The 16126-nt window shown below is 29.4% G+C and overlaps 1 protein-coding gene across 1 annotated transcript in view; it reads left to right on the forward strand.

The window, feature by feature from the left end:
- The window catches only part of fuss (SKI family transcriptional corepressor fussel), a 49447-nt gene that overhangs the window by 30658 nt on the left and 2663 nt on the right, over positions 1–16126 (forward strand). Inside the window, exon 6 of the mRNA XM_085485501.1 lies at positions 9112–9241. Coding sequence (XP_085341627.1) covers positions 9112–9241 — 130 coding nt within the window. The remainder of the gene's footprint in view (positions 1–9111; positions 9242–16126) is intronic.

Consider the following 16126-nt stretch of genomic DNA (forward strand, 5'->3'; position numbering starts at 1 on the left):
ATTTTTGATGTCGCGAAGGGAATATGAAGAGAAGCTTGTAAATCTTCCAACGAGTTGACTCGCATTTCATCGCTCTTAATCCGTTCTAGAGCATACGGGCTTAAGATCGCAGTTGATCGCGTGGCGAATCGATCTTTCACAGAGAACAGATTCGAGTCTGTGTGTACACACGGGAGGTTACATGCATATCACGAGGAACATATGTGCCGACGACCCCCGATGAAGGATATGTAACGCGGTCGCGCATCGACTTCATATAGAATATACGTAGGACGTAGATATACATTATGCGGAGACCACCTGCTCCCCAGTAGGCATTTTCTCAGTATAATCGTGTTGCACGATGACGTATCAACGATTTGTTCCGATTTAACAACGCATTCGATCTATCCAGGCCTTTTAAAAAGATCCTTCCACGGGTTAATGAATTATTCAATAAAGTGGACAGAGAGATTTTTGAATAATTAATTTTTGGGAAATAATTGTAGAATTGTTGCATATTTAGATAAATTATTATCTACATATAAATCTTACATTTTTCATTTTTATTATTTTTAATTTTCTTTATATTTCTTTTATTGTTATTATATAAAAGCAGCAACAAAATATAAATATTAATCTTGAAAAAAAAATCTGTTGAGAATATCATCACGATTTGTCCCGATTTAACAACGCATTCGATCTATCCAAGCCTTTTAAAAAGATCCTTCCACAATTAATTAATTATTCAACTAAGTGGAAAGAGCATTTTTGAATAATTAATTTTTTGGGAATGATTATAAGATTGTATATTTAGATAAATTATTATTCATATAGGAATCTTACATTTTTAATTTTTATTATTTTTAATTTTTTATATTTGTTATATTTTTATTATTATTATTATATAAGTAGCGCGCAACAAAATATAAATATTAATCTTGAAAAAAAAATCTGTTGAGAATATCATCACGATTTGTCCCGATTTAACAACGCATTCGATCTATCCAGGCCTTTTAAAAAGATCCTTCCACGGGTTAATGAATTATTTAACAAAGTGGACAGAGTATTTTTGAATAATTAATTTTTGGGAAATAATTGTAGAATTGTTGCATACTTAGATAAATTATTATCTACATATAAATCTTACATTTTTCATTTTTATTATTTTTAATTTTCTTTATATTTCTTTTATTGTTATTACATAAAAGCAGCAACAAAATATAAATATTAATCTTGAAAAAAAAATCTGTTGAGAATATCATCACGATTTGTCCCGATTTAACAACGCATTCGATCTATCCAAGTCTTTTAAAAAGATCCTTCCACAATTAATTAATTATTCAACTAAGTGGAAAGAGCATTTTTGAATAATTAATTTTTTGGGAATGATTATAAGATTGTATATTTAGATAAATTATTATTCATATAGGAATCTTACATTTTTAATTTTTATTATTTTTAATTTTTTATATATATTTGTTATATTTTTATTATTATTATTATATAAGCAGCGCGCAACAAAATATAAATATTAATCTTAAAAAAGGAAATTTGTGTTGAGAATATCAAGAATATAATTTATACATTTCAAAATTTGTTATACACTTAGCAATACTTGTAAGTGTTAACTTTCGACAATAATGATGTTAAATTAATTTTATATAATAAAAACGAGGGATTATCGAAAGAGTATATTTTTCGGGATCACGCGTCTGTCACAAACAAAAGTCACCCTCCGTAACGTTTTTACCTCATCGAATTACTCCACAATGGACAGCATCGACCCCTTTCGAGCCCCCTTATTATTCTTTACCCCTCGCGAACGAGAGTCCTTCTCTCTCACACACAAAATATAATTATCCGAAATCCCAAACACTATGAAAATTTTATCAACGCTTTTGATAGACGTCTCATGATTAATTTTCACATGACAATAAACCGAATAATATTTTGAAAAAGAATCTTGCCGCGGGTAAATTTTATTAATGAAACGACAGGCTTCAAATATCGCAGATTAATTGAATTTGTTGAAATTTAAAGCACAGCTTATCGCGTTACAATACATTGAAGAGTTTCCTTCGACGTGGCCACGTTTATAAATATGACACGCACATTTCTAGAGAGAGCACGATTGTATCTCTTTCATATTACGTCAAAAGTACAGTATAATCCTCGCTATCTTGAAGGATCATTCATATATTATACGCGATATCAAATTATTATACATTATTTTCATTATGTAGCTCTCTCTCTCTCAATTCATACACAACAGAAAATTTAATTGCTCCATTATATTTTTTTCATAATTATAAACTCTATATATGCATAATCTTTTAGAGTGTTCTCTTTAATCTTTAGATAAATATAAATTTTGCATACTCGTGCATTAATATATATAATGAGAAATATATATATATATATATATATAATATACATATATATATACGTATATCTTGTATATGTATTTATTGACATACAATGAATGTCTCGTCTCTTCGGAAGCAATTTGAAAAATGGTGAACGGAGAGATAAAAATGAACAAATTGCAGACTTTCGCGCTAAGGACTGCTATTTTAATGTGTGAATATACCTTAATCGTATCACGCACACACGTGCACGGCTATACATATATTGCGGTGGTAATCACCGAGATGCACGAGTCCCGATAGGAAACCTCGAAACGGCAGTTAAAGTCGATTGTACCCTCGTAACACCAGGCAGGATATGAAATATTTATACCATCGTGACGATTACAACGTCACGTAACCGCGAAGGGAAACTACGATGATTACATTTACTTTGAGAGAGGGAGAGAGGCGAATCGCGTTACGATCAGTTAACAATGTTCGTCGTAGGAATATTAACGTTGCTGCGAAAATCGAGGGACTCGAGTTGAATCGGTAAAGATCCAAGGGATTTTTGCCTCGGTAATTATTATGGTTGGGCGGAAACAAAATATTTTAATAAATTTGATAAAAGGCTGTTAAGAGCAGTAAATATAAAAATTCAAATTATGTTAGAAAGTGAAGTCATATATAAAAATAATATTCTTTAATCTAATGTCTACTAATGAATAAAATATTTTAATACAAGATATGTACAAGATACTGTTTTTGACATATATTTAAATACATTTATAAATACCTTTAAACACAGTTTTTTTTTTAATTTCCTTGTGATTATGTACTATATACTTAATATTAAAGTAATTGCAAAAAGATTTACTATTATTATTTAAAAAGTGAAATTTTTTAAATAATAGTAACATAGAATTATATGAAAATATGTAATATCAAAAGTAAGTTAATTTGAACTTTATAAAATAATAATAATTAAAATAAACATATAATAGCATATATATTATATCATATATGTATAATTATATAAATATATTTAAATACAATAAGATGCATTAAATAATTAATTATAAAATTCGAAATACTTATGATTATTCGGTATATTTAAAGAAACTGTATTTAAATAAGATAGATATTTAAATACGTAGATCTCAGATATTTTAAGATACATATCTGCCCGATCCTGGTAATACCTGTAAAAGTTACACGACAATTGAATTTAATTCCGACAATCGATTCTCCATCGAGCGCTTTTTTAATTAACGATTAAGTTGCTTTCTTCGTTGTTTCGATCATCGCGAATTATATTTAATTATAATTATGACGTCACATTTTTTATCGTATACTTACACGTCATATTCGTTTAAGCGACTTTATCTCTAAACAGCCTCATACGACTTATTCGCTTAAGTAATTAACTCGCAGTGTACCTCGTACTTCGGAGAACCGTATGTAAGGTGATTACATAAGTCGTCCTATTTTCTCGTAACTCGTGTAAACCATACATATACATATAACTTATATGAATTTCACACTCGCGGGCTTTCCTTCTATTCCGTAACGCGTTTAAGATAACGAGGAAACCGAACGAGTTGCGTGGAAGGTATATGCGACCGTGTTGCTCGTTAAAAATGCATCCTCGCGTGTCATATTCGTTATAAGCCGTGGCTTTGCCCGACTCTGCGTGCAATTTCCATCCTTTTTCCACGCCTATCTATGTCTACACTGTGTATATACGCACGGAAATCGGTAAGCCGCGATATAAGTGTATGCTGATTTTTAAATAACGCCCCTTAAACTCTAACAGCGAATCTCAGTTAGTGTGTGTTTGCTGTTATCTAAAGAAAATTATATAGATGATCATCTAGATGAAACTTTGGTGTCGTCTTATCTTTATATAGATCATAAAAATATGTATTATTTATTATATCTGTGTATCTTAGATGAAAAGAGTCTTTATTAAATCTTTATTAAATTTATTTAGTATCTTTATTATATATTTAGTATCTTATATTATTATATATTTAGTATCTTTATTAAATGATTTAGAATAATTTTCAGATAATTTTGGTTGAAAATCATGGCACATAAAAATACTTAAATAGTAGAACTTAAGCAGTGAGCGATAAAAATTTATAAATGAAAATATATATGAATAGGTACATATATTTTTATATCCTTTTTATAATTTACATTTTTTTATAACTGTATTTATATAAGTAGTTTTAAAAATTATTATCTAGAAAATTATATAGATGATCATCTAGATGAAACTTTGGTGTCGTTTTATCTTTATATAGATCATAAAAATATGTATTATTTATATATCTTAGATGAAAAGAGTATTATCTTTATTAAAGGATTTAGAATAATTTTCAGATAATTTTGGTTGAAAATCATAGCACATAAAAATACTTAAATAGTAGAACTTAAGCAGTGAGCGATAAAAATTTATAAATGAAAATATATATGAATACATAAATTTTTATATCCTTTTTATAATTTACATTTTTTTATAACTGTATTTATATAAGTAGTCTTAAAAATTATTATCTAGAAAATTATCTGGATGAGTCGCCATATAATTTTATCTTCTATCTAGATATATTTAAAACAAAATTATCTTTATCTTATTGAAGATGAATTTACATATTTTTATCTCATCTTTATCTAGCTAATTTTAAAATCATCTAAGCACAACACTGATCACAGTGAATACCTAAATCAAATAATTACGTCAACCAAGATATAGGAAATTTTTTTATAGCTACATGTAGATGTACAAGACTAATAAAATTATCTATATATATATTAAGATTGTTCAGAAAATAATGTGCCTCACATTTTTTTTCTTAAAAACTATACTCAACAAGTTTGAAATTTATACATATTTAATTTATATTATGTATATTGTGTGTAAACTTTTCAAATCTGTTGAATAATTTCTGAAAAAAATGTGTGGCATTATTTTCTGAACAACGGATTATTTTCTCTACATGGAAAGAATTTTCTCTTAGAATTTACTCTGAAAATCATGGTAATCGTAAGACAATAAGATATTGGAAGAATTTTATAAACATTTAGCACACTAAAAAATATTAATATGTACATAGTCAAATGAATCGAATATATTGTTATATCGTATTGTATGGTAGATATTAATATTTTTATTGTGGTAAATATTAATCAAATAATAAAAAAGAATTACTAAATTAATAAATATTTATTTCAATACGGCCGAATAAATCATTTATTTGAAACAAACAACTGTTCATCTCTGTTTTAAAAAGGATTTTCTTATATCAAATAAATATTTGTCACATCAAATCAATATTATTAGTTTCAAACAAATAATTTATTAGGCAGTACTGAAATCAATATTTATTCGAATTCAATAAATTTTATTTTCCATCTAAGAGAAAATTCCCTCTGTATAATATTATATATATAAATATGTGCTGAATTCAAATATAATCCAATTAAACTATAATTATTAATTTTTCACGTACACGAATAGGATGTCATTATTTCCCTAACACAAACAGGGGATGATACTTGAATGAGAAAGCAGGTAACGGGTGAGGATAGGTGTATTATCCTCACATTTCGAGTAGCGAGCAGATATTCGAGTACCCGAAGTATATCGTTAGCTCTATAGTATTCTTATATATATACATACATATTATATATATATATATATATATATATATATATATAAGAATACTATAGAGCTATATATACATATATATATATATATATATATATATATATATAAGAATACTATAGAGCTATATATACATATATATATATATATATATTATATATATATATATCGGGGGTGACGTCGTTTCCGGAGCTCCCTGGGGGCCGATAATCTCCTCCCTTCTTCTTCGGATATTACGGTAAACGCGCGTTTCCGTGACTTTTTAATCGGCCGAAGGCAGGCGTAGAACGAACTGCTCGTTTCGTCCCTGGCCGAGTCGAGTGAATAATTCACCTCGATCGATCCGCTTCCGCGCGCGCGAGCGATGGCGGCGGCGGCGGAATTAATTTAAGTAATTCGACGATCGCTATCGACGGAAGCATTAAATAAAGCACCGTGCGCGTCCCGCTTTGGGCGGCTCGTCGCGCGTTTAGATTGTAGATCATCACTCCCTCAGACCACGTTTCCACGAGCCATCGTTGCATACCTAAGTGGTTGATCAGGATGAGTGGTGGGTCGTCCATCCATTTCCACGGCTGTCATTACGTCAAGGAGCCGCGACATATCGCGGCTGTTTGCCGACCCTGTTTCGTATCCATTCGTTCCACCCCCAACGAAAATGACGATTCCTCTTCCGCGACGATATTATTACTGCGGCCTCCCGCTTGTATAACTGACCAAACGTCGACGCCGACGCTTTAATGTCGAATGAAAAATATATATTCGCTGGCCGATGAAGGCTGCTTACATATCGCGAGAAACGTCACGATCGCCGACGTTTCGGACGTATAATGTTCCCTCTCAAAGTAAAGAGATAGTTTAGCATTGTGAATTATTACTCCATTGCTTGTACGGTGTAATCGCGATAGCATTTTTTACTCTGTCGTTTACCCGGGAAACATTTTTTTATATATAATTGTATAATTATACATATAATCGTAAAATTATGTCCATTTTTATACATAATTGTATAAATTTATATATAAATTATAAGGGTTTATATATAATTTTGCGATTATACATATAATTTTATATATTTATATAAATAAATTAATTAAATGAATTTTTATATTTAAAATTATTTACAATAAATTTTTTATATATAATTATATATAAATAATTGTATAATTATACATATAATCGTAAAATTATGTCCATTTTTATACATGATTGTATAAATTTATATATAAATTATAAGGGTTCATATATAATCATGTCAATTATATGAAACATATATATTTATGTAGACATATTTCATATATAATTTTGCGATTATACATATAATTTTATATATTTATATAAATAAATTAATTAAATGAATTTTTATATTTAAAATTATTTACAATAAATTTTAATCTCTTATATATCTCTATTCTTCATTAATAAATATTAACTTGTTCTCAACTAGATACTAATTTGTCAAGTTCTTCCTTGAACAATTTTCACATGTGTTTTTTGACAAATTCATCGAGTTCAGCATCATTATCAATTGTTTTCCATTTAATTAATTTTGGAGTAACATATTGAAATCTGAAACAAGGTCTAGAGAATAAGATAAATGAGGTAGAACTGATTACGAAAATTCCAAAATTTTTTCCACGATTATTTTAGCTGCAATAAAATCGCACATTGATCCTCTTTTTTGCAATTTTTCTTTGTATTTGCTGTACTTGTTGCAAATATACATCTGCTTAGTTTCGATTGAAAAATTCCTTGTTTCTCAGCGATGCAATAATTATCTACAGCGCACAGAAAAAACAGTATCCTTGAAAGAATGCAAAGATGCCTTGATTCAAGTATATTTTATCCTTATAATAACGTCAAATATAAATAATTTTGGATAAAGGATAATTTATCTTTAAAACAAAGTGCAAAGTATTCTTGGTTGAAGCTGAAATTTACTTATAAATATTGCAAGGACAAGTGACAAGTGTGCATCGGATATAAACGGCAATTTCAAGTATATATAATAATTCCTAGTTCAAATGTGACTAACAATAAGTTTGTTTTTACCATATGCGATTTTTAAAACAAGAATATATCTTAAGGATAAAATATACTTTACACAAACATTTATTATTAAGGCAAATGAAAATTTGTGATTACAAAGAGCATTCTATGCTTAAATCAATCAAATAGCGTTCAAGAATAAAAATATACTTGAATCAAGGATTCCTTCTTTTCTGTGTCGTTACACTGTTCAACGAAAAAGGTAACGAGTCGTTTTTAGGAAATCTTTGATTTTCAAGTTTTGAAATATTTATTTGATGCGAGAAAATCCTTTATTTGATGAAATAAAGGATTTATTAGGCAGTATTGATATTTATTAATTTTGTAGCTTGGTTTCATTGTACGATATATGACGTACTCTGGACAAGTTTTATTGCAATCAAAATTAAGTATATTCTTAGGACTTTTAATCCTCAAAAGGAATTTTTGATATGTCAACACAGCTCGTATTTAATCCATGGATATTTTATTAAAAATTCCTTTAAGGATTAAAAGTCCTAAGAACATACTTTATTTGGATTGCAATGAAACTTCTCCACGTCACATATTGTAGTTGTAATATGACGAAGATAGTCCTTTTTTACAACTTTAATTAAAAATTTCTCAAAATTGTGACATTATGGAGCAATTGGGAAATCATAGATTCAGCATTCAAAAAGTTATAAGAAACGACTATAATTTTCGTCCTGGTTAATTTTTTTGTTGAACAGTGTTATCTATCTTTAAAGAAAAAGAGCAAGAATTCAGGAAAGAAATCTAAGAAGACGTCGAAGAAAATTTTAAAAAATCAGACCAATCCAATGAACCATAGATTCGTATAATATTTATGAAATCAACTCTATAAATAAATAAAATTAAATTAGATATTTTGATAAAAAAAAAAAAAAAAATTAAGACATCTTGGACCTAGACGTCTTTCCTTAAAAAAAAATGACTTTACCTTGAATCCAAGTTCACCGGGATTAGCGTTCAAGAATAAAAATATACTTGAATCAAGGATTCCTTTTTTTCTGTGCGGAACTTATTTATGAGTCGATCCGATGATTTTTCTCGTTACAGGAACGGGAGGCTGAAAAGATCGCCGAAGAAACCGCGGCTCTACGTGATGTGAAGACGGAATTGCCGCCGGCGAGAAGTCCCGAGAGCTGGCACGGCAATGCTTACTATCGACATCTCAATGTTCTCAAGGGTAAGCGAGAGATTTGTCGTGCTTTTAACCCTTCTATTAAAGAACGAACGCCCGGATACCCAAAGCAACTTTAAATACGTCTCGGAACTTTTCTCTTCCCGAAACATCAAATACAAATCTTTGTATTCTGAAATCTCCTAAAATATAACAGAAAAGAACGCAATTGGTATCCGGGTACACATATATTGATATAAAAAATTATGAATCAACGGAAGGGTAAGTTGGCTTTTAAAGCTCTTCAAGAGAAACCTTTTTTTCTTCTTTACGAAAGAATCGCTAAGAATTATTTTAATCCCCCAAACACACATATTTGATCAAATTGAATTAATTGTTTGGATGCAAGAGAGTTAAAGAATTTTTCAAGCTTGAAAACTCTTAAGGAAAGCGTATTAGTAAATTCCGTAATTTTGTAGCACGCACAAATGATAAAAAATCCTATGAAGAGTCAATTTTTCTTTTTTTCTGAAACAATAAAGCATTTGCAGAATGTAAAATATTTTTTTTCCCTAAATTTTTGATGTAGCATTAAATCAGCTCTCTAGAATTTTATCAATATGTTAATAAAAAATTGTTAAAAAAATTCCCCAAAAATACTAACGTAGATATAAATTGAAGATAGACGTGTAGACGCAGTAATTTCTGAAATTTCTAACAGAGATGACATTTTTTCTGAAACAATAAAGCATTTGCAGAATGTAAAATATTTTTTTTCCCTAAATTTTTGATGTAGCATTAAATCAGCTCTCTAGAATTTTATCAATATGTTAATAATTGTTAAAAATTCCCCAAAAATACTAACGTAGATATAAATTGAAGATAGACGTGTAGACGCAGTAATTTCTGAAATTTCTAGCAGAGATGACATTTCCAATTAACGTCGCACGAAATACGCTCTTCCGAGATATAATTCAAGATCCCTCACGGTCCTTTTTCCTCCCTTGTTTCCCTCCCGAGGGTCGATGTCGCGGAAAATCGCGTATTTTCGCAAGCAGCTTTGCATGCGCCACATTTACACGTTATTTTCGCATGAATAGCCGGATTCGCCGAGAAAGAGAGAGAGAGAGAGAAAACCTGCGGTATCGTCTGGGCGCATCGCGTCTTGTGTAAAACGCGCTTTATTGATAATAGTAATTAATTAGTAGCTACCATGAAGATCAAGCGTTCCGGCGAGAATATCGGAGTTCCAATTAATTAGAGTAATTAGTCGCGACCGGAGTGTTAAGTGGAAACGCGCGCGTAGGGTTGCCTTGATATTCGGACGGGGCTGGATCTTCTCTCTCCGGGCTGTAATAACGCGGAAATGGGGTTGCGGGTGGACCCCACGCTCGGCCAAGGGGCGTGATTTGCGCCGTACGCTTGCGCATCTATATACAGCCTGCAGGTACCCACTTCCGTCGGCGCGGCGTCGCGACGCTCGAATCCGACGACGCGACGCCGCGCCGTATCTCTCCTTCTAATTTACATTAACGCGATCGTGGCGGATATTTCCGAGCGGCTAAGAGACCAGTCTCAATTCAATCGTTTTTATATATTATAAGTATGTATAGAATTATATATATATATATATTTTTTTTTTATTTTATATATATATTAATTATACACAAAGAAAATTTTCTCTCAGAATTTACCCTGAAAATGATGTAATCGCGGGACAATGTGGTACTGGAAAAATTTTATAAGAGTTTTGATTATTAATGTTTATCACAATAAAAATTTTGAATAGTAAAATTTATTATGTACCTATTAATATTTTTTATTGTGGTAAATATTAATCAGAGAAATTCTTCCAACGCCATATTATCCTACAATTACCATGATTTTCAGGATTAATTTTAAGAGAAAATTCGCTCCGTGTATAAAATGTGTTGTACGCCATAAAAAAAAAATTACGTCATCGATAGAAATAATTTGGCAATTTTTATACAAGTCATTAAATATACTAGAATTTGTCCAACGACGTTTATAAAATGAAATTTTAATTTGACGTATTTTTAAAAATATCTACGGTGTTTTTTTAACCCACGGAAATTATTCTACTCGGTGTTGCTGTACAATGATATAACATGTAAGTACAGAGAGCGTGGTTGCAAATAGGAACGCGATCGTTTCAGACGAGACCTATACGCTTTTACATTCACACACACATTTATTGCCGGGAGTATATATATATATATATATATATATATATATATATCGATGGACCTATTCAACGCGGGCGTAAGCCGAAAATAACGAGATAGGTGCTGCATCGGCACGATGAATACGAATACAGGATCATTGGCGGTGAACGGCAGGCACTTTGACTAACGTACAGCCTCCGGAAAAAGCACGCGCGCTTCCCGATCTTCTTCTTTTCCTTCTCTGCGCGATCTTTTCAGAAAGGAAGGCTTGCTTTCAAACCCTCCATGCGAAAAGCGAATCGATCCTCTCGTCCGACTGAGCGCAAATTGAAATCAGGACTAATTGGCCTGATGAATCCTTCTTATTTATACCGAATTTGCTCTCTTAACTAATTTCATTGACATATTTATCATTAGGAAACGATATTGAAAGACTTATGATTAGAATTGTTATTGAATCTAAGATTATACCACGTGCGATGTTGCGCTCTCTCTCTCTCTCTCTCTCTCTCTCTCTCTCTCTCTCTCTCTCTCTTTCGTATCTTATTTTTAATTTTATTTTAATTTCATAACAACTTTTAATACTTTATGAGACTACAACTATTCAGCTACAAGTTTCATACGCCATTAAACTTAATTAAAATTCTACTTTGTCCTTAATGTAATGTAGATATCTTTACATTTCTGTCTTCATTCTTTCTTTATTTTTAAAAATAAAATTTAGTTGTTCAGAAAAAAGTACATACAAGAAAACTAATACATTTTCTGAATTTGTAAAATTTCTCGTATCGTTTCGGCGGATGAAATTAACTATAACATTGTCATCGGACTTCTACTACTGATTTATTTATCGACAGCCTTATTACGCTTCTTTTAAAGAAAAATGTGACGATATTTGCGTAGAGTTAATTTTACATCATGAGATAATTCCTACTGATCAATTAATCAAATTAGCTGACTAGATATTTTTCTTAGATATAAAGATATCTTTTCCTAATTTTTTTTACTTTTAAAAATAAAATTCAGAAAAAATACATACAAGAAAATTAATATATATTTTTCGTATCTTCTAAATTTTTTAAATTTCTTGCATTATTTCATTGAATAAAAATATACGTTTTCGTCGGACTAGTTAAGGCTTCTACTACTGATTTATTTACGACGACTTTGTTACGTTTCTTTCAAAGAAAAATACGACATTGTTAACGTTAATTTTACACAATGCAACAATCTGCTTCATTAGTTAATTGAGCTGAACGAAATATACGTTTTCGTCGGATTAGTTAAAGCTTTTACTACTGATTTATTTATCGACGACATTGTTACGCTTCTTTCAAAGAAAAACGCGGCGGTGTTTTACGTAGGGTTAATTTTATATAATACAGCAATCCGCACCGACCAATTAATCGAGCTGAATATGGTTAAATACCTTCTAAATAGACATTGTCTCTTTTTTTTATTTTTAAAAATAAATTCAGAAAGAAAAACATACAAGAAAATTAAAATATTTTTGATATTTTCTTAATGTTTTAAATTTCTTGCATCATTTCGTTGAATAAAATATTATATGTTTTCGCCGGACTAGTTAAAGCTTCTACCACTGATTAAAACTTCTACTACTGATTTATTTATCGACGACCTTGTTACGTTTCTTTCAAAGAAAAATGCGACAATGTTGACGTTAATTTTACATAATGCAACAATCCGCACCATTAATTAATTGAACGAAATAAAATATACGTTTTCGTCGGATTAATTAAGGCTTTTACTACTGATTTATTTATCGACGACTTTGTTACGGGTCTTTCAAAGAAAAATGCTACAATCTTTACGTTAATTTTACATAATGCAACAATCCGTGCCATCAATTAATTGAGTTGAATAAAATATACGTTTTTGTCGGACTAGTTAAGGCTTCTACTACTGATTTATTTATCAACGACATTGTTACGCTTCTTTTGAAGAAAAATGCGACAATGTTGACGTTAATTTTACATAATGCAACAATCCGCATCATTAGTTAATTGAGTTGAATGAAATATATGTTTTCGTCGGACTAGTTAAGACTTCTACTACTGATTTATTTATCGACGACCTTGTTACGCTTCTTTCAAAGAAAAACGCGACAATGTTTTACGTTTATTTTACATAATACAACAATCTGCATCATCAATTAATTGAGTTGGCTAGCTGCATATCTTTCTTAAATAGATATCGCTTTCCCCTTTTTTTTAATTTTTTTTTATTTTAAAGATAAAATTCAGTAAAAATTTATACAAGAAGATTAATAGTAAAAATTTTTTCAAAATTAACATTTTTTATCATTTCTAAATTTTTAAAATTTTTTATATTATTTCGTTGAGTGATATATGAAATATTATACAATTTCGTCGGACTAGTTAAGGCTTCTACTACTGATTTATTTATCGACGATCTTGTTACAATTCAGGAGAAAGACATATAAGAAAATTTATAAATATTTTGTGTATTTTCTGAAATTTTTTAAATTTTTTGCATTATTTCGTTGAATGAAATATGAAATATTATACGTTTCCGTCGGACTAATTAAAGCTTCTACTACTGATTTATTTATTGACGACCTTGTTACGCTTCTTTTGAAGAAAAATGCGACAATGTTGACGTTAATTTTACATAATGCAACAATCCACACCACCAATTAATTGAGTTGAATGAAATATATGTTTTCGTTTGACTAGTTAAGACTTCTACTACTGATTTATTTATTGACGACCTTGTTACGCTTCTTTCGAAGACAAATGCGACAATGTTGACATTAATTTTATATAATGCAACAATCCGCACCATCAATTAATTCAGTTGAATGAAATATATGTTTTCGTCGGACTAATTAAGACTTCTACTACTGATTTATTTATCGACGACCTTGTTACGCTTCTTTTAAAGGAAAACACGACATTGTTTTACGTTCATTTTACATAATACAACAATCCGCAACATCAATTAATTGAGTTGGCTAGCATATCTTTCTTAAATAGATATCGCTTTTCTCTTTTTTCATTTTTTTGCTTTTAAAAATAAAATTCAGCAAAAATTCATACAAGAAGATGAATAGTAAAATTTTTTTCAAAATTAACATTTTTTATAATTTTTAAATTTTTTAAATGTTTTATATTATTTTGTTGAGTGAAATATGAAATATTATACGTTTTTGTCGGACTAGTTAAGACTTCTACTACTGATTTATTTATCGACGATCTTGTTACAATTCAGGAGAAAGACATACAAAAAAATTTATATATATTTTGTATATTTTCTGAAATTTTTTAAATTTCTTGCATTATTTCGTTGAATAAAATATGAAATATTATACGTTTTTGTCAGACTAATTAAGGCTTCTACTACTGATTTATTTATTGACAACGTTGTCACGCTTCTTTCAAAGACAAATGCGACAATGTTGACATTAATTTTACATAATGCAACAATCCGCACCATCAATTAATTAAATTGAATGAAATATATGTTTTCGTCGGACTAATTAAGACTTCTACTACTGATTTATTTATCGACGACCTTGTTACGCTTCTTTTAAAGGAAAACACGACAATGTGTTACGTTCATTTTACATAATATAACAATCCGCAACATCAATTAATTGAATTGGCTAGCATATCTTTCTTAAATAGATATCGCTGTGCCCTTTTTTTATTTTTTTGCTTTTAAAGATAAAATTCAGCAAAAATTCATACAAGAAGATTAATAGTAAAATTTTTTTCAAAATTAACTTTTTTTTATAATTTCTAAATTTTTAAAATGTCTTATATTATTTCGTTGAGTGAAAATATACTTTTTAGTCAGACTAGTTAAAGTTTCTACTACTGATTTATTTATTGATGATCTTATTACAATTCAGGAAGAAAGACATACAAAAAAATTAATATATTTTTTGTATTTTCTGAATTTTTGAAAATTTCTTGCATTATTTCGTTGAATGAAATATGAAATATTATACGTTTTTGTCGGACTAATTAAGGCTTCTACTACTAATTTATTTATTGACGACCTTGTCACGCTTCTTTCAAAGACAAATGCGACAATGTTGACATTAATTTTACATAATGCAACAATCCGCACCATCAATTAATTAAGTTGAATGAAATATATGTTTTCGTCGGACTAATTAAGACTTCTACTACTGATTTATTTATCGACGACCTTGTTACGCTTTTTTTAAAGGAAAACACGACATTGTGTTACGTTCATTTTATATAATACAACAATCCGCAACATCAATTAATTGAATTGGCTAGCATATCTTTCTTAAATAGATATCGCTTTGCCCTTTTTTCATTTTTTTGCTTTTAAAGATAAAATTCAGCAAAAATTTATACAAGAAGATTAATAGTAAAATTTTTATCAAAATTAACATTTTTTATAATTTCTAAATTTTTAAAATGTCTTATATTATTTCGTTGAGTGAAATATGAAATATTATACGTTTTCGTCGGACTAGTTAAAGCTTCTACTACTGATTTATTTATCAACAATCTTGTTACAATTCAGGAAAAAGACATATAAGAAAATTAATATTATACATTTTGTGTATTTTCTAAATTTTTTAAATTTCTTGCATCGTTTTGTTGAATGAAATATTATACGTTTTTGACGGACTAATTAAGGCTTCTACTACTGATTTATTTATTGACGATCTTGTTACGCTTCTTTCGAAGAAAAATACGACAATGTTGACATTAATTTTACATAATGCAACAATCCACAGCTC

This window comes from Nylanderia fulva, unplaced genomic scaffold (genome assembly GCF_048542155.1).
Source record: "Nylanderia fulva isolate GAGA-0341 unplaced genomic scaffold, ASM4854215v1 Scaffold37, whole genome shotgun sequence".
NCBI lineage: Eukaryota > Metazoa > Arthropoda > Insecta > Hymenoptera > Formicidae > Nylanderia > Nylanderia fulva.